This window comes from Carcharhinus amblyrhynchos, chromosome 11 (assembly GCF_965287045.1).
Source record: "Carcharhinus amblyrhynchos chromosome 11, sCarAmb.v2.hapA, whole genome shotgun sequence".
Taxonomy (NCBI): Eukaryota; Metazoa; Chordata; class Chondrichthyes; order Carcharhiniformes; family Carcharhinidae; genus Carcharhinus; species Carcharhinus amblyrhynchos.
Genome location: NC_137334.1, coordinates 55,254,800 through 55,275,037, shown reverse-complemented (window position 1 = coordinate 55,275,037; position 20,238 = coordinate 55,254,800). Strand labels below are relative to the sequence as shown.

General features: G+C 37.6%; 1 protein-coding gene across 7 annotated transcripts in view; it reads left to right on the top strand.

The window, feature by feature from the left end:
- marchf7 (membrane-associated ring finger (C3HC4) 7) overlaps positions 1 to 20,238 on the top strand; it is a 61,393-nt gene that overhangs the window by 25,390 nt on the left and 15,765 nt on the right. For 5 of the 7 annotated variants that reach the window (XM_080199138.1, XM_080199137.1, XM_080199139.1 and 2 more), the window contains 7 exons: positions 888 to 995; positions 2,025 to 3,237; positions 5,118 to 5,293; positions 6,128 to 6,237; positions 8,333 to 8,446; positions 8,982 to 9,030; positions 19,094 to 20,238. The exon at positions 19,094 to 20,238 is cut by the window's right edge and continues 435 nt beyond it. In XM_080199138.1, the coding sequence (XP_080055264.1) occupies positions 888 to 995; positions 2,025 to 3,237; positions 5,118 to 5,293; positions 6,128 to 6,237; positions 8,333 to 8,446; positions 8,982 to 9,030; positions 19,094 to 19,164 (1,841 nt within the window). In that variant the 3' untranslated portion in view covers positions 19,165 to 20,238. The remainder of the gene's footprint in view (positions 1 to 887; positions 996 to 2,024; positions 3,238 to 5,117; positions 5,294 to 6,127; positions 6,238 to 8,332; positions 8,447 to 8,981; positions 9,031 to 19,093) is intronic. The other 2 variants (XR_013888164.1, XM_080199136.1) reach the window with 1 other exon arrangement.

Below are 20,238 nucleotides of genomic sequence, written 5' to 3'. Positions count from 1 at the left end.
ATGCAGAGTTGCTTTTCTCCAATTGACTAGCAGCTCAATGTGGAGGGACGTCTTTCTGGAGACAGATGGAAGTCCCCCATGTACTAATTAGAGGCCTGTCACCTGAAAAAAATTAAAGCAGTGCAAGCTGGCTAAGTGGAGGCAGGCTCACCCCCCTTATATTTACTGAGAGGTGCAGGGAGCCTGCACTCTGCAAATAAGCCAACCCTAGGATGCTGCAGCAAAATGGGTGTTGCATGTTGCAAAACTATTGGCTTAAATTACTGCACAACTATACATTTTTGTTAATTTCCATAAAGGAGATGACAATTGAACTGAAAGTGGAGCCTTGAGTATTGCATTTTAACATGGATTGAAATAAAATTCAGTGACCTTTTCGTTTCACTTTTTGGGCATTTTTCTAGTCTCTATTTTCAATCTTGTCTGCTCTATTGTCCATTGGTCCTGATGATCAAATACTGTGTGAAACATGCATGAGTTTTGGTCAATCAGCTGGGTTGATTCACTGCTTTTCACAATGTTTCTTAATTTGAGTGGGTTGAATACCACTGCCGAGAATCTCTGTAGCCTGCATATCCCTAAGCATAGCCCAATACACAGCTGATTCTGTTTTCCACCACAAAGCCTATTGTGTCTACATATTAATTATTGCATTGCAAAATTGTAAGCTATTCATTGTAACAAAATATTTTTCGTTGCTAAATCCATAACTTTGAGGTTGGGATAACAAGCACAAGAGTTGGTATTTCTTTTAATTAGCAAATAGATTAGTTACTTCATGCAGTTTACCTTAATTTTTAATATTCTTATAAGTAGTCTCATAACTTTTATTGATTTGTATTTGTTTCAAAACGTGCTTATCAGACCACTTTTTTTTTGTTTCTCAGATTCAACGTGGAGGTGTACTCAGTTTCCAAGGTCATCGGTGCAATTCAGTTCAGCATCTAGAGCTGAAACTATCCTCAGTGAAACAGCAGAGTCCAATGCTGAAGAAGGTGATAACTGTTGTGATAGGAATATTAATTCATTTTATTTATATATATATATATATATATTCTCTCTGCTCTTTACTCATTCAAAATATTATCACATTTTTATTTTGTGGTTGACCATTTCATGGCAATCCTAAACTTGGATGCACAAGAGTCCAAAACTTACTCAAAGATTAACAGTCAGTGCAGTGGAATACCCACATTGAAGTAGATAATATTTTCATTATAAAATGTTTGTAATTTTTAGAGTACAAGATATTATACTACTTTTTCTTGCTTACATAATCTTCAGAGTTCAATTATAATTCGCGTCTAGATATTTTCTGTCACGAGTGAATTTGTTGCCAGGCCGCTGCCAGATTTAACTCTATCACAGCAGACATTTTTTAAAAAATGAAATTCACATTTTCAACTGAATCACATTTCGCACTAATAATGCAGAATAAATGCAGCTATTACCTGCAAGTAGTAAAATGAATGTGTGTGGTGCAAATTTGTAAGATTTGCTGAAGCAATACAGCAAATGTTTATGTATTTATCACTTGCAACTTGACAGCACATTTATTTCTCCATGTAACTCATTCACCTGGCTGGTATTTAAGTGTTGAATATTGATGGTGAGTGTCAGCAACCCACATGCTTAAGATTTCCTTCTCACCTAGTGTACAAAAGTAGCCCTTTTCAAAGAATTTGTCTTTTACTCTGAATATTTTTTGCTTGTATTATAATGGGTTATCTAAAAGATTCCTAAACTCTCAAACAGGCCTTTATTTCAGAGACTAATGCTTTGGATTTAAAAATACACATGGTGAGATGCATGTTACATGCACTTCACAGGTGAAAATGCTATATTAACCCCACTGACAATTGCTTTGCTACTGATGTATCTAGCATAGGTTATCAGCCAAACGAGCGTACGTGACTTACGTTACACAAAATCTGTTGCAAGGACCTAGTTAATATATGTAGAATATTGAGCAGATATTTTCAACTGAGGTTTATTTAACTAATATATATATTTTTCTACTTCAGATCTTGAAGATAGAGTTTTATCGTCTCATGCACAAGGTGCAAGACCGAGGGACAGATTGCTTGGATCTTTGAGACGCACTACGTCAAACTTGACTCGAGCACTTTCCTTGCCTTCAGAGAGTCGACCTGTATTCACAAGAGATTCGAGCAGAAATTCTTCCAGATCCTCTAATAGCAGTGCCTTTACAAACATTGCAGCGATACCACAAAGAAGTATAGATTGTGATTTTATGCATAGTAGAACTGGATCAGGAGCTTCAGAATCCGTAACCTCAGAAAGGAGAAATATATCCATGTTGCAACCAAGGCCACTAAATGATTTTGCAGCAGAATCTAGCAGTAGGTGTAGACCTAGACAGCTGTTATCCCGTCTGGCATCCAGTATGTCTTCAACTTTCTCTGGCAACAGAAGATCCAACCAGGGGCATTCAAGTGTAAGGTCTTTTGGAACGACGCATTCCTTTGGGCATTCAGACGACATATCTTTAGGTAGAAGACCTGAAAATTTTGTGCAGGCTAATAGCATGGGCAGATCCAATGCCACTAATTTTTCAAACAATCAATCCTCGGAAGCGTCTCAAGGATTTGGATTTTTGAGATGGAGGAGGCCAGGAGCGCCAAACGTGTCGCTGTCTCAAAACATTAATGGAGGTGTAGAAAATTTGGTAAATTCAAGGCCAGGGTATTCCGAAAGTAGAAATACTGCTTCATGGTTATCGTCATCATTACGAAACAGGTGTACCCCTCTCTTCAACAGAAGAAGAAGAGAAGGAAGAGATGAAACTGCACGAATGGCTGCTGCATCTAACAGTACCTTAGATGAAGCTGGAGTAGACCATTCACCAATCCTCCAAAGAGAAGTTAGAACACATGAAAACTTGAGCAGGGAACAGCCACATGTTATCCAGGGTGCAACTGCAGCTTCTTCAGTGGCTTTGACTTCTACCACTCCAGGCAGCTCTACCTTTTGCACTCCAACATCTGTACCAGAGAGCCCTCGAGATAGTAGTAGTTCAGGAATTGCAGGGATGTTCCCTAATTCTGTCATACGCCTTACTATGCCATATGGCCTTGGGGATGAATACTCTGATGATATACTCATAGCAGTAGACTTTGCAAGTCCATCTAGAAGTCGCGTAGAAGCTCAAGAAAAGCAGAAAACTGAAAGTACATCTTCAAGGGATCCAGATAAACTCAGAAAATTACAAGAAAGGTATATTTCATGCATTCAAAAATCCCACATCATCTTAGCATCAATTTATTAAGCTACTTGAAAACTTTCTTTGGGTGCAACTGATTTAGGTTTTCCTGCTTTGTGCTTGCAGAACCATCTAGATTTCTTTCTGGAAGGGATGTTGTGTTTGACATGAGATTTTTTTTTCATGTAATGCTGATTTATAGAGAAATACTCCAGTTTGCAAGATCCAGCAGGAAAGAAAGAAATAAAATCTTCTTTTATGGGGTCTGGTTGAGTTTGGAGGGCAAGGGAAGAATAGAAGTTATTCTTCAGAAGATACCTGAACTTGAGTGGCTGGTTTGTTTTGGAAGCAAACTGCTTGAAGCTTGAATGATGACGTGAGATGAGCAAGGGTTTTGTATTTCGCACATTGAAAAGATAAAATCATTCTAATGATTCAACAAAGTTTTTAAGGTCTTTTTTTCTCCCTTGCTGTAATGGATGTGCAGTGACCATATCAAGTTGACTGTCCATTTGATATCCTGGTTGTCTGTTGCAGACAGGTTCCCTTCATTTGAAACACAAAACAAAGTTCTGTTTTTGTTTTGCATTATGCAATAAATATTGAACAGTTTTTGATCCTGGCATTGAAACATGGGCAAGAATTGTGTTTGATCATTACATCTGACCACCTGAAATTGCTATTTTCCCAGCAATTTCATCGGCTTTCTGAAACTTAAATGAGACCTTTTTGGTGTGCATTTGTTCATTTTCAAAGGAAATTAGCAGGAAGAGTTTTTAACACGGTTAATTGAATTGCCGAGGATCCACTTGCTGCTTTTCTTGTGTCATATGTTTGGAATTGGTGTTAATTTTGAGAAGAGCAACAAATCATTGTGTCCTTCAAATTGACCAAAAAACTTTCTCATGATGTATATTGTAGGTAATTTTAGGGGTGGTAGAAATACAACTTGTCAGATTGCTGGTATTTCTAGCTTCAGATTCTTTTTGTCTGTGCATTTGGGAGAGGAAGGGAATACACCTGATTATTGAAAACTCAAATCATTTTTGTTTATCTGTTGGATATGGAAGACAATTTATATTGTCACAGCATGATTATTTTTCACCTTTTTGCAACTCTTATGATTTAATGCAGTATTCTTGTATTGATCAATTCAGACTAAAGATAAAAGCAAGAGTTTCCTGCTGATGTGTGTATTTATTCCAAGTAAAGACTCCAAAGATAATGTGCTGTTCTTACGGTAGGATATTTAGCCCAAGGATGTCTATTCGGTAGGCATACCATGTTGTCATAAGGTTCTACAGATAACCTGCTGGAATTCCTTAATTGTTTTTAAGTTTTAAAAAGAAAACCTTCATGTACTTTGAAAACTTGATCTTTCTTTAAAAATCAAATATACTTTAGATTTTTCACATGGAGGCCTAAAAGTAAGTGGTGCTAGACTATTTGAAGACATCAAAGCTGAGCTCAGTCCCCTCCTTAACTAGCTATCCACCCACTTTCTATACCAGCTAACTGGGTAAGCAATGGGATTTTGTGTGTATTTTTTTCTCTAACCCAGGCATACTGATATTGGCGCGCCAACTGAATCGGTGAAACTGCGTTTACAATTCCCCTCAGGTGCTGCTGAGCAGGAACCCAAAATAGTGAACTTCCATTCAGTTCAAAGTACTATTTTCCCACTTTTATTCCTGAGCTTTCCTTCAATGCAGAATTAAAACCTACTTGCTAACTTATTCTTTCATAGTTCCCAAAAAATTCTTAACCAGCCATGTTCTTTGTATGAAAAATGTGTTTTGGAGCAGGAAATAAACTTCTGCCGTTCCTGTCTTTCATTTGTTTTATGTTGCAACCATGCAAGATAATATACTTAATGTATGCTTGTTTATGACAGCCTACTTTTAGAGGATTCCGATGATGAAGATGATGATATCTGTCGGATTTGCCAAATAGGGGCTGGAGCTACAACCCCTCCAAATCCATTAATACAGCCATGCAATTGCACTGGTAGCTTGCAATATGTTCATCAGGAATGCATGAAGAAATGGTTGCAATCCAAAATAAATTCAGGTAATAAGGGCAAATAGACAAGTGATGTGACGGCCAGAATGATGCTTGGTTTTAATAATTTCTAGCTTTGAGTGAGACATGTTTCAGGTTTTGCGTTGTATTCACTTTGTTTAATAACTTCAGTCCAAATTCATATTATTTGTCCATAATTCCAACAAGATTTTTCTTGATCATATTCTACGAGGTTTCAGGGTGTAACTACTCTTACAAATACATGTGTTCCCTGAGACTCAAGTTTCTGGATCAAACAATATTGGGATGTGGATTCTGTGTAAATCATAAGTTTGAAAAATTGCAGGGGAGCATCAGATTCCGACAGGTACTAAATCCTTCAGTTTAAGAAAGCATAATCGAAAAATCCCTATAGGTGATTTCAAATCTCAGTTGTATGTTAAGGCCATAGAACATATTGCTTATCTGTCTGCCATTTCTCTAGATGTGGTTTGGATTTTAACTTAGATTGATGATATAATGAAAAAATTTGATTTTTAACTTGTGCAAGAAAGGAAATTTTGATTTCTACTTGAGTCTATAAAATACCAAATATTGACTAAAGTCCACATGTTCAAAGTTCTTGTTTGATTTGGATGAACTGAATGAATAATGAGAATAGAATCAAAGCTGGTATTCACAGCATGTTGATTTAGTCTCTGATTAAAAGTATGTAAACCTGTCCAACAGTATAAATGAGGAGCAGCAGCATTAATTGACTTCATGCGAATATGTGAATGAATAGGAAAGATGTGTGCAAGCAGCCAATGATCTGGTGTTAACAAACTAATAAATATATGACCAAACACATTAAATAGACATTATGTACTAAACTTATTGCAGGTGCTGATTTGACTGCTGTAACTACCTGTGAATTGTGTAAAGAGAAGTTGCAACTGGATTTTGAAGATTTTAATGTCCATGAATTGTATAGGACACATGCAGATGAACAGGTGTGTATGGGTTTATGTAAGCTTTTGCGATTGGTTGCCATATGTTTTAAAAAGTTAATGTAAGTGTTACATTAGACATAAATTATATATATATTACTTAAATTAATCTTGGAAAAAATTCTTCAGGTTTCCTCCAAATTCATGTTGCCATGTAATTCCAGAGAATTGTTTGTGAAAAACTTTTCATTGCTCTCAATTGTTTGGAAGGATTGCCAGTACTGCATTTTAATTACTTCCTGCCTAAAGATTGTTCTGTCTCCACATTTGGTGGCATTTGTCTTTAGACCAATTTGCAATGAAATAGTAAAACTCTTTGCAGCTAAATAATGATAGCTGAAAGTTTGTTGTTTCACAGAAAATGGTAATATGTCTTAGATGCTGCAATGGGATAGTGTTTTTTTTTGTTACTTAGAGTGAGGAAAGAGGAGAAAAATGTAATTGTTCATCTACCAAAGATGCTCTGATGACTCTTGAGTTTCTTCAAAGAGTATCTGAAGCATTGGGACCAAGAGTTCCAGGTTTGATGTTTGCTGAATTACATCATTTCTGCCAAAGTGAAGGCATTACGGTTGATCTCCAAGCCCTTTTAGGGCTCTACAATTTATTAGAACCGTGTCAGACCCCACTTGGAGTACTGTGCGCAGTTCTGGTCGCCTCACTACAAGAAGGATGTGGAAGCTATTGAAAGGGTGCAGGGGAGATTTACAAGGTTGTTGCCAGGTTTGTGTGGCATCCCTTATGAGGATAGGTTGAGGGAGCTAGCACTTTTCTCCCTGGAGAGACGAAGGATGAGAGGCGACCTGATAGAGAATTATAAGATGTTGAGAGGTATAGATAGGGTGGATTCTCAAAGGTTATTTCCCAGAGCTGAAATGGTCACTACGAGAGGACACAGGTTTAAGGTGCTAGGGAGTAGGTACAGGGGAGATGTCAGGGTAAGTTTTTCACTCAGAGGGTGGTGAGTGAGTGGAATCAGCTGCCGTCAGTGGTGGTGGAGGCAAACTGGTTGGGGTCTCTTAAGAGACTTCTAGATTAGTATATGGGATTTAATGGGATTGAGGGTTATAGGTAGGCCTGGTAGGTAGGGATATGATCGGCGCAGCTTGTGGGCCGAAGGGCCTGTTTGTGCTGTAGTGTTCTATGTTCTAATTCATGGCAAATTAGGAAGGGGAAAATTGGCCTGAATTCCCATTTTTGTATTATTCAGCAATTCCTAGTAAAGGCAGAATCGAATTTTGTTGTGGTTGCCATACTTGAATAGCCTGCTAACATTCTCTATAAAAGGCCATGCATCTAAGACCACTGCGAAATGTTCTGGAGAGAAACGTTCGTCCAATATAACGAATGGTGTCAGCATTGAGCAAAGAAAATTGGAAGGAAGAACAATGGTTTATTTTCGTTTTGGCTTCCTATGACTTGATATTTGCAAACTTAAGAATTGTGACTCCGATTTTGTTGCCTTTTTTAAACAGTGATTAACTATTTTAATCTGCTGTGCAAAGAGGAACTCAGTGAATCGTGTACTTTTAATCTCCCTTTCTTTGATTCATTTATACCAGGGCAGTCAGGAAATCTACGATTCAGTTTGCCAGTGCAATTTTAAAAGAACCAAGTATGATGTGGGCAGCAAAGTCACCTACTGCTGGAAAGTTGTGTTTTTTCCATGTAACTTTAATCATTGAGTTTTCTGGGGGGGTTTTTTATCCATTGGAATGTGGGGGTTATCTTGGATTTTTTAAATGTCTGATGTGCTTTTCATGAACCTATTCTTACGAGTGACATTCAGTTCATGCTGTTGACTGGTTCATTATAGGTGTTAAATATTATAGAATGCACAGCAGTTAGTTTACAGTAAAGGCCGTATAGTATCTCAATTCTAACTTCACATTTTTTTGTAACTGAAAATACTTAAAATTGGACTGCAGACTATAAGATCACTCCCATTCACAATGCAGGTTTACTGTATTGAAACATGTGCTATACAAGATCACTTAATTCACAACAAGTTACAATAGTTGAATCACAAATTGTATATTTATCAGTGTGCAGATCCTTAATTTTTAGATTCTGTACCTAAATTTTTAACTTTCTTTAGGCACAATACGAATTCATCAGTTCTGGTCTGTACCTTGTTCTGTTACTTCATTTGTGTGAACAGAGATTTTCTGACATGATGGGTGGCACAAGTGAGACAAGGACTAGACTTCGGGTAAGCATATAATTAAAATGTGGATTACAAAAATAGCAGCTTGTAAACTAGATTATTAACATTATAGCACTTTTTTTAGCTTAATGCTTTTTCTAAGTAAATTATTGCATAACTATTTTTAGCTTAATTGTAAATAGAATATAAATAACTTTATTACTGGCTAATGTTCTGAAATTGCCTGCAATATTTGGAGGGCAGCTAGCACAAAAGATAATTTTCTTTTAAGAACCTTATTTAAGAATAAGGTGTTAATTGTGACTTGCAAATTCTTATTATCTTATTTACAAAGTTGTACATTAGAGAATCAGTAACTTAGGCAAATAGTACCTCAAGAACCAGGATAATGAAAGAATAGATTACCTACATTTGATATTTATTCTATGATTGTATAGTTAGTTCATTAATTCAGCACTGCAAAACAAGATTACCAGCTAGGTGGCATAATGTTTTGAGTTGTACTGACTTTTCCCCCCCTCTTTGGTACTTTGGGTGAAGCCAGATATGTTTTGATGTTATCCACTTTTCTTGCTTTCAGTTCATCCATCTGGCAAGAACCCTACAGCAGCACATACAAGATCTTGAAAGTAGGTTATTTGGATACCCTTTAGGGCCCTAAACTGTGGTTGAAGCAGTGGTCTTTGTTGCCCATTATGGGGACTACTGTATATTCAGTCTGTCTGTGAAAACTAAACATGTTGGCATGTTATTGCGGAAGTCCAAGCACAAAATTTGTCATAATACTATATACTGAAAATAGACACTATAAATCATGTAAAGGTGTATTTTTAAATGTGTGTGTGCATCAGGACTCAACACCCAAGTTTTAAATTATTGGGCTGTAAAACTCAATAAGTCTCACTAAACATTTAGATTTGTCCCCATATGCCATTTCTGTTTTGCAGTTATTGCATGAACTTTCAGATGCCAGGCAAGTGTCTTAGCGTGACTCGTGAGACATGTTAATACTTTGCCATACATGAAGCACCAGGCAGTGATATTTAACAAGTAGGGATTCATTATAAAAAATTGTCCTGATCATATGCAGGGGTCCCTGAAGATTACTAAGTCTATCGGCCTCTTTTCTTTTGCCTTGAGATAATATCTCTTGTCCCCAAGATATTTGAGAATGCAGTCTTGTCTCGGGCAATGTTCAATCATAATGAAGTGGGTCAATCTTTTCCAGTGTCTACTATCCTGGTATGTCTTTTTAGTAATTACTTTGTTGCTTCATGCCGGTTTCAGTTCAATTTTTTTCTCCATTGAATGATCAAGCAAAGCTAATCTTTGTATGTCTGTATGTGCTTCCAACATTGTTGAGATATGCAATGGCAACAGACTCTTCAAATCTCTCCATGGCCTTGCTCTTCTGTGATCTCCTTGAGCTATACAGTGCTCCAAGAACTCTACATTAGGCCCATTTTTACCTAGTGTACATCCACCAACCAACTCTTGCATAAGCTGCATTCCTTCTGTCTGATCATTTGAGGCTATACGTTCTAGAACCTAATTTCTAGAAGTCTTTCCATAAACTTCTCCATCTCTCTCCTTTTTAAATTCCTCCTTAAAACTAACATTTTTGACCAAACTTCTGATTATTTATATCTCCTTTGGAATGGTGTCCATTTGTCTAATATGGCTGTGAAGCATTGAGATGTTTCCAACTTTAAAGATTGTTATACAAATGCAAATAATTGTAGATGAATTGGATTCTTCAGTCAACTCATTTTAGAATTGTTTTAATGCTTGCAGGTATTTGAGAAATGTCCCTTTTTGCTAGTGATTCTTTATATTTGTATACAGAAGTTCATCATGGATCCAAAAATAGGCAAGGCCCTTCCTTTCTGTAAAGTCATGTTGTGGCAGCCAAAATTGTCAGAATTGTTGGGAAATTTGAAAATGGCCTCCTGTCATTCAGTGTGGTAATGGTTAACGGCTGATATACTAGAGAGCAGTTAATGTCTGTGAACCTATATTCCAGAAAATAGTCAATGCTTTCACAAGAATGAGTTAATTTGTAGGAAAAGTTGGAGGGGAAAGTCATAAAGGCTCGGTAGCCCACCAGCCCTCTGATATTTAAACAGCGCTGAGTCTAGTCTTTTTCATATTCTAATTGTCACAATATAGTTTTTATAAATGAGATATTTGACAGCAATAGTAATGGCATGAATAACTTGTTCACCTGAAATTTAGCAGAGAGTTTGATAGCACAATTGATTCCGTCCTGTTGAGATCTACTAATCATTTTTGTAAATTGGGATCAATGCAACCTGCAGCAACACTAATCAAACTCAGAAATTGAGATGACTCACGTGAATTATAGTCCACTAGTTCAATCTGTTCACTATGAAACCTTGCGGCCAATAAGCAAACAAGGAATAAGAGTAGTTACAGCACAGAAGGCCATTCAGTTCATTGTTTGCTGGACCTCTGAAGGAACAATTCACCGAAAGCCACTACCTTGCCTTTTCCCAGTAATCCTGCAAGTTCATGCTTTTCTGATAGTAATCTAATTGCCTCAATTGAACCAACTTCCAGCATACTTAAGCAATGCATTCCAGATTCTAACTGTTTGTGTGAAAAGGTTTTTCTTCATGTTGCCATTATTTATTTTGCCAATTAATTTAAATCTGTGCTGTCTTGTGCCTTCCACCAATTTGTAACTGAAATTTCTCATCTCTGGAAGAGTTGCTGCAAAACATTTCATAATACAGCTCTGTTAAACCTAGAACCATTAACCAATTTTCATTTATGATTTCCCTTTTAATGCCCCCATTCTCCTGAATACTGTTACTATAATTTATGAACCCACAATAAATGGGGCATTTTCATTGCATGCCAACTTGCTATTTATGGGAATTGGTGCCTGGTTTGAGTGATTCGTGATTAAGCTTCATCAAAGTCCTTCAATCAAACAAGTACAAGAAGTTGGACAACAAGGAACTGGCTGGTGGCTTATCAATTTTAACTTTTTTTTTCTACTGGAGAGCAACAATCCTATGGACCTATATTCCAGCAAATAATGTCATATACCTGTAGTGAGTAAGAGGTCAAGTGGCATGGTCCCTTCCTCTGGACCATAAGCTCAAGCCCAACACCAGGACTTGTTGGTCAAGGGAAGGAGTGTTCATAATGCAGTTCAATGGGCTGATGATCAGCTCAGTAATACTTCTACCACTTCCCCATTATTCCCCAAAGGGAAAAAATGTCTGAAGATGCACTTTAGGAAACTGTTGGAGGCCAGAATCAAAAATTTTTTCTCGAGGGCTCTTGAGATTTTTAAGTTTGACTTTTTCGGGTACTTTTTTCTGTTTTTGCCAGCTTTATTAGCTGGTGCGATTGCATGTAGCTAACGTATAGGGTGGATGTACATATGGAATCTATAAGTAAGATGTTTTGATCTATTTTCAGTAAATCTCCCAAACTCTGCATCCAGAGTAAAATACATTGCCCATTTTGGTACTGACCTGGGGAGGATCACCCCACAATTGTTGAACTTGATAACACCAGGAACAATAAACAAGACCTTGTAATAAGAAAACCGAAAATGCTGGATAAACTCAGGAGGTCTGACAACATTTTGTGATGGGAGAGTTAATGTTTTACGCGCTCATGACTCCTCAGAGCGCTCAGACTCCAGATTAATTGTGTTTCTCTCTCTTTCCACAGATGGTGTCAAACCTGTTGAGTTTTTCCTGCGCTGTTTTTTTTTTCATTTCAGATTTCAAGCATTGGCAGCATTTTTGTTTGAGACCTTTCCTTGAGTTTAGAAAATGTGAGCCTTAAATTGGAGAGAAATGAAGGAAAACTGCAGGTTACAGTCAGTCAAGGATGGGTGTGCATTCATCAAAAGAACCTCAACTTCCCGAGACATTGTTCTCAGTTAAGCTCTCCAGTTAATTATGGATTATAATTCTTTGCAAAAAAAATTCCGTCCTGGAAGCTCAAATGAGGGGAGATTAAAAATAAGATTAACTTCAAACTGAGGTGAAGTTAAAAGTCAGCAGTATTAGTTAGTATGTATTTAAAAGTGGAGTAGGAGAGGGGACCAAAGAAGTTTGACTTCTTGACAGTAAACGTTGAGTGGAGGAGACAGCCTGGAGAGGAGCGGACCATTCCCATCCTTGAGAGAGAGCATGGCGCATCATACCAACCTGCAGGTGGTAGGGATGGGTTGACTGCTGATAAGACAAACGCATCCTCTAATGTTGACCACTGCAGTTAGATAATTTGCATCATTCTGATTACTCCTCCTCTTTCAGTAAGACATTAGTGATTTTACTTTTAATGTTGGTTTGGTGCTACACCCCACCCTTTCTACACTGCAGTGGGGAAATTGGTGTGCTCCAGTGGGCAGAGCAAAGGGAGTAGAATGCCACGACTACAGGTGGTTAGGCTCATGCTGCTGCTGCTGCTCATGCTCTGTAGGATTGAGGCTATTAGCAGCAAGCATGGACGAGAATCCGCCTGTGATTTGAGGGGCAGCTTATTACATTCTATCACTTTCACAGATGGCAGTGACTTTCCTCCCATTGGTGTTTGAATTTTTCCACACATTTTGGGGGCTTTCCAGGGTGGGTTCACCTGCCACCATATATTTTGAACCCTGGTTAGAGGAATCTGTTCTGGGAGATCCACCCAAGTGCAGTAGATATGAGGTAAGGGAAGCCTATGAAAAAGCTCACTGGAGGACAGGCTTGCATCCTAATCTGCTGAGCAAACTACAGGCAATTTGCTACACATGCCTATAGCAGTACTACTTGTAGATTCTAGACATTTGTAATATTAGATTTAGCTTTCATGATCCTCTTGTCATGCCAGTAGGTGACAGTTTTGTTCTCGTGGATCCTTCAGAGGATCTTTTGACCAATCCTTATTGGATTTTTTTGAAGTGATAACAAAGTAGATATGGGTGAAGCAGTAGACATAACTATATCTAGATTTCTAAAAGACCTTCAATAAGTTACCATATAATAGACTAATACATAAACTCAGCCTGTGGAGAAAGGGGCAAGTAACAGAATGACTGGCTGAAAAGGAGGAGTACAAGTAAATAAATAGCTGTTGTAAAGTGCGTTCCATAAGGGAAATGAAAGAAAAATAAGCAAGTTACAGTCAGTCAAGGGGTGGGGCTGCATTCATTAACTGGTCAGCACTGAACACCACTTTTGTGTTTGCAATTTAGACTTTAGTATTAAAAAAATTCTAAATTTGCAGATGATGCCAAATCAGTTAACACTAAAGGATGTAACAAATTACAAGGTGACATTAATGACACTGGGAAATGATTTTCAACATATATTTTGGTAAGAAAAATGAGATGACTGAAGGAGTTAATCTCAATGGGGTAAAGGAACAAAAACAAATTACAAATTTGCAAATCACAGTTCTAATATAGGTCAAAGGACTATAACAAGTCAGGCAGTAGGATTTTTTGAAAGGGATAGGATGAATTTAAGAAGGCAAAGTTATGCTAAACTTGCATTGAAGGGTGTAAAAATTGATTACAAGAAACCAGAATTGCAAGGTTATATGATGAACGTGCTTGGTTTCTTTCCTCTGGAAAAGGCTGCAGGGTAACCCAAGAGAGGTTTAAAAATATGAGAAGTTTCAGTAAAATAAATGCAGAATATGCATTTCTACTTATGGCAAGAGTGAATCTAAAGGTCATCTAGAAAAAGTGGGGAATTTGAAGGACACTTCTTAGTGATGAAAATATGGAACTCTCCAATGTTGAATAGCTGAGTCAAGTAGAAGAGATGTTTACTGAACTTACCCTTAAATGCACAAGGGAAAAGATATGCTGATAAAATTGGATCAAACCATTGCTTGATTGTACAGAACTTTAATATTACTGAAAAATGAGACAAGTTGCTGAGGCTTTTCATGCACTCCAAAGGACAAATGCAAGAATGCCAAATTTCAGGCCATCTCAATTTATACATAATTGAATTATCAACAGTGTAGTTTGAAACACAAGTTTATGATTAAATTTCTCTGTAGTGTAAATTGTGACTGTTTGAAATTTGCCATATGTTTGTTTGTCATGATGAGTATAAGACCAGAAGCTTTGCACCATTTTTTAAAAATCAGCAATATTAAAGTTAGATCAGGATGATGAGGAGGTTATGATGGAGCATAAACATCAAATACTGATTAGACCAAATTGTTGCATTTTTAAGTTTTTTTATAATTGCCTTCCCTAACTTCATGTTCCATTTGCACATGTTCTACCTCCTTACACATCTGGCTCAGTTAATTTTAGTAGCCTCTCCCAGATACTCTGGACCTGAGCCCCACACTCGACTCACTGTCCTGAAAATAAATTTAAACTTGAGACCCACGTGCCCACATTTTGCAGGCTGCCCCAAAATATGCCAAGCTCAGATCTGCTTCATTGATTTCCACCCCTGGATTTTTTGATTTGCCGTCAGCTTTAAATAAATGTTAGTAAAATGCATCCCAACTGTTACCTGTTTCTTGATAAATTGTTCAAATCTGCATATCTAGGCATTCGATTCCCAGGACCTGCATTTAATAAATAAATCACCCTGACAGCATCAAATAACGTTTGTATCTTTAATCTGCTCCAGCCTACCATGAACATCACTGTAGATATTCACTGGTTGCATAAATACATTGATGTTTTTTATTCATTTTCCCTTCTGTTTATTCACAAACCTCAATGATTAAGCAAGCTTTACAATTCAAATACAATTTAATTTCTCCATTTATTAATTTTAACCAACATTCTCTTTATTTTGAGCATGTAAGATAAAGATCTACCCAGATTTGTATTTGACACATTCAACATTCCCCTCCTTAGTGAACAATACATCATGCACTTAATCAAAGAATTCAAACCTAAAATACATAACTTGAGAGATCACAATTAGGAGCAGGATTTGTCCATTTGCTGCTCAAACCTTCTCTGCTATTTGATAGATCATGGTTAATCTAATTGATCTGCATTCCTGCCTACCCAAGGGAATCAGTCTAATGCAGCCTTAAAATATTCACTGCCCCTATCACCACTTCTCTGGAGAGGAGAATTCCCCAGACCAACAACCCTCCCAGAAATGATTCTCCATCGTCAACGGGAGACCTCTTACTCTTTGTTCTCAGTGCTCCAAATGTGGTCTGCTATTGACAAGTGAACTCTGGTATTGCCACGGAGAAAGAAGCACACTGACAGTTAAATGCCAAGGATTGTTTGAAATTTAATTCAGACAGCCTGACTCTGGTCAATGCACTTTTTAGCTGAAATGGGTAAAAAAGTGTGTGTATGTTCTTTGTCTGCATAGAATAGAGCCCTCTATTAATATGTAGCTTCACAAATGTGCCACAGTGTGAACCTAATTGAGTACCTTAAATTGATTGTTCATAATACACAGGACTATTGTGGAATCACAAATAATAGTGGACATGTTTGGAGTTTTGCAAATATGGTCTGTACCTTGTCCATTACGAACAAATTGAATGTGTTATTTCATAGTCTGTTTGTCTTTAGGACATATGGCCAACATACTTAGCTTCACATTGATACTGAAATTCTTACACAATGTCTTTCATTTGTGTGATGTGTAGAACACTCATTTGTGTGATGCGCTCACTTGCCAATAAATCAACACTTCTGTCATACAGTATAAATTTTGTTGTTTTTCCTTGCATTGTATTCTTGTCCTGATGAGTGCAACAGAAAAGCTTTGATAAAACATCTCTTTTCAGCAATGTTAAATAGTTGTTTTCTAAACTGAAGTGTGTAGTTGGGACAATTGCTGTTTTTGATGCATATTAATGACCTGGATTTGAGAGTGCAGGGCATAGATTTCAAGTTTGAAGATTACTCAAGACTGACAGAATAAACAGGACAAAGACTTTGGGAAACATTGATGAAATGGGCAGAAATTTGCCAGATGAAATTTAACACTGAGAAGTGTGAATTGATTTTTGGTAGCAAGGATGGGATGAAGCAAAGTAAACTCAAGTCAGGGATTACAGGAACAGAAACCTGGGGGTCAATGTGCACAGGTATTTGAAATTGGCAGGCATTGAGAAGGGTATCCTGGAATACAAAATCCTTCTGTTTATTAACAGAAATTTTGTAGGAAAGCATAATTTCAAAGCTCTTAAGACACAAATATGGCCCCTTGAACCTGCTCTGCCATTCAAAAAATCATGGATAACCTATTTCAAATTCCATGTTTCCACCTACCCTTGATTGAACCTTTGACTCCCTTGCTTCCAACAAGAATCAAGCTACCTCTGCCTTAAGAATATTTAGCTACCTTGTCTCCACCTTCTGATGATGGGACTTCCAAAGTTGCACAGTCCTTAGAAAAATATTCCGATAATCTCTCCTATAAGGACAACAGCCTAAATTTTAAAATGGTAACCTTTAGTTCGGGACTCAGCGACAAGAAGAAACATCCTTTCCATATCCACCTGCCAGTCTATTCAGGATCTTGTGTACTTCAATCAAATAATTCGTCACACTCAAACTCCAATGGAAACAAGCCCAATCTGTCCAACCTTTCCTCATAAAACAATCAGTTCATTCCAGGTGTCAATCTAGTAAACCTCCTGTAACGAACCCCAATACATTTCTGCCATCCTTAAATAAGGTAACCAAAGCTGTGCACATCATTCGGGGTGTGGTCTTGCCAAAGCCCTGTGTTTTTGGCATACCAATTTGAGGCTGGTATCTGCATCTTCAAAGCACTAGTCACACTCAATCAGCTGCAACACAAGACTCCCAAAGCAAGTGCTCTTAAGCTCTGCCGCGGCAAGCTGTCTCTCGAAGGGCAGAGGAAACATTGCAAGAACACTGAAAACTCTTCTCTCCCTTTGTACCTCTTCATTTTACAGCTTTTACTGGAATGTTTTTGTACCTCTATAGTGAAGACAAGCATAAGATTTCTTCATTTCGTTCACCATTTCCTTTATTATCTGACCCCCCATTTGCAATCTCTAGTCTAGCGGATGAAAACTCAGTACCTTTTTCCTTTTTAAATGCCTGTAGAAACTCTTGCCATCTGTTTTGCATTTCTAGCTAGCTTCCTCTTCTAATTTCTTTCTCCTGTTTAATCTTTTGGTCATTCTCTGTCGTTCTTGAAACTCTGACCAATCATCTGATCAGCCATTCATCTTTGTGTAGTTATACACTTTCACCTTGAGGGTGACACTTCCCTAACTTCAGTTAAACCATTGTGGGCCCTCCCTTTAGCATTTTTCTTTTTATTAGGAAAATACTTATTCTGAGTAATCTGAAATATCTTAAATGTTTGCCACTGCTTCTCTATTCATCTATCTATTCAGATATGCCAGTTCACTTCAGTTAGCTTGACTTTGCCAACATCATTGCCTTTAAGTTTGAAAATCATGATGGGCTGAATAGTTTCCTTATGTTTTGTATTATTCTATAATTTTGTGTATTAGTGGTAGGTGGTGAAATAGCTAGCCAAAGCCCCAGGTAACAGATCCCCCATGCTAGCACATGAATGTATGAACTGGAGTCAGACTTGCCTGATTGGTGCAAAGCATACTCCCTTTTTAGATTTTCCTAGTTTCTAACTAGTGATTTTAGAGGAACTGCTTGAAGCCACTGAAGAACAAATACATTTCTTAATTTTTAAATTGAGAAGCAACTCTTCCTAATTTGACACCATCATTGCCAGTTTATGACTGCACCATTCCTTCCACCAAAATTAGGATCTGGCTTGTGGATTGGCTTGGCATCTGAGCTAGCTTATTATATGAACAACATGACTAATGAACTGCATACGGTCACCTAATTGATTCCTGCAGCTCACTGGCTTTATGGAAACGAGGCAGAACGGAGACTCAGTTGTGGATTACAATTTGATTTTAGTCTTGTGGAACATAATGCAAACATGGGACAGTGAGGTGGCGCAGCAGTTAGCACTGCTGCCACAAAATACCAAGGACCCAGGTTAAATTCCGGCCTGGGCTAACTGTGTGGAGTCCGTGCATTCTCTCCACGTCTGCATGGTTTTCCTCCTGGTGCTCCGGTTTCCTCCCACAGTCCAAAGATGTGTTGGTTAAGTGAATTGGCCAAGCTAAATTGCCCCTTAGTGTCACAGGGATTAGTGGGGTAAATTTGTGGGGTATGGGGATTCCTAGGTGGAACGGTCATTGATGCAGGCTTGATGGGCCAAATGGTCGTCTTCTGCACTGTAGAGATTCTATTTTATGAATTCTATGATTCAGTGCCACCTACCAGGTGCCATTTCTCAGTCTTTGTATCTTTATTACTGAGGTCCAATAATTTTGCAAGGAACTAACATCATAAAACACCAACTTTATAGGCAAATGCAATGGGAATGTAAACCTGCTTCAGCAATTTAGGAATTTTTGACATTTGTTTTCATCAGGTTGATTTGTTGCCTGTGCTGCAATGAGATTTGTGCCTTGACTTTTGGAATATCGATGGATGAAAATATTTGCCAAGTAGTTACTGTCTTGTCACAGCCACAGCATTGCAATGACTGTGACAAGCCTAGTCATTTTCTCATAGGCCATGGAGGCCAGTATAATGGTTCAAATTTAGTACAAAAACTACTAGTTAATCTTAGCAGCGTTTGCAAGTATCCTTAATTGAAAATTATTTTTTATATTAAATCTTCACAGCTACAGATGAAGATTCCGAAGAGGAACAAGATAGCTTTGACAGGAGTAGAACATTGGGAGATTCTGCTTAATGGACTCGTGATGGGGCTTGTATAGCACAAATGGAATCAATGCAACAGTGAGGAAAGCCTCGTAGTCTCTATTCAAATTGCAAAACATTGTATTCATATTTCGATTTGCATTTGATAGAAATTGCTAGTGGGGCAACAAAGAATAATACTGAAACATTAGGTGCAGTCTCTGAGTTTTGTGACTACACTTAAAATGATAACATGCTTTATAATGTGATAAACTAATAATTAAGCAAAGCTTTTTATTTTCTAAGTTAGCATTAGGAACTAAGCAGAAAGGCAACACATTGTATATGTGTATAATCTACTTCTCTCTTTAATATTTCTTGTCTTGGAGTGAATGTGGACATCCACAGTTTTGCAGCAGATTACAAGTCTGACTTAGATGAAATTTAGGCCCAGAAACTCGACTCCAGAATTTGCAGGAGATGCAAGAATCACAGGTTATCGGATGTCATTAGAAAATTCTATATTTAAATGGTTATTTTCTCCCCAAGTTATGTCTCCTTTCATGAGTACATAGAATCATACCTGTCAATAAGGCCTTTGCTGCAATTTTAAGACAAATTGATTGGTAAATTTCTTGTTGGGACTGAGTATTCCATTGGCAAATGATGTTGAAATACATTCAAACTTTTGAAATCCAGGTAAAATTGTCTGCCTTATCAAACATGGATGTGGTGATCAACGTAGTGGTTTTCTTTGTTCATAAAATTATTAAAGGCATTAAGTTTCAACAAAAAAATTTCATGTTATGTTTTTGGCTTTTTACAACTGTTTTTGAGGAAGTGTAATCATAAAATGCTCTTAAATTTATCCAAATTATTTTGCAGTAACTTCCTAGTTCTTGGCCTTTTGGCCGAGATCAAGTGTAAGTGCTCAGGGTAGCCAATGAGGTTAAACTGAGGCTTCACCTGATGCAATTTTTCAAAAGCTTCCTTGGCCTTTTGGCCAAGATGATGCTCAGATTGAGGGGGGGGGAGGCTTTTAACGCTAATCCTGTCTGCTTAGATCTTGCTTGTCTTGTCAGCTTGGATCAGGTTTGTCCCTCGTGGGGACTCTGAATTTAATTGG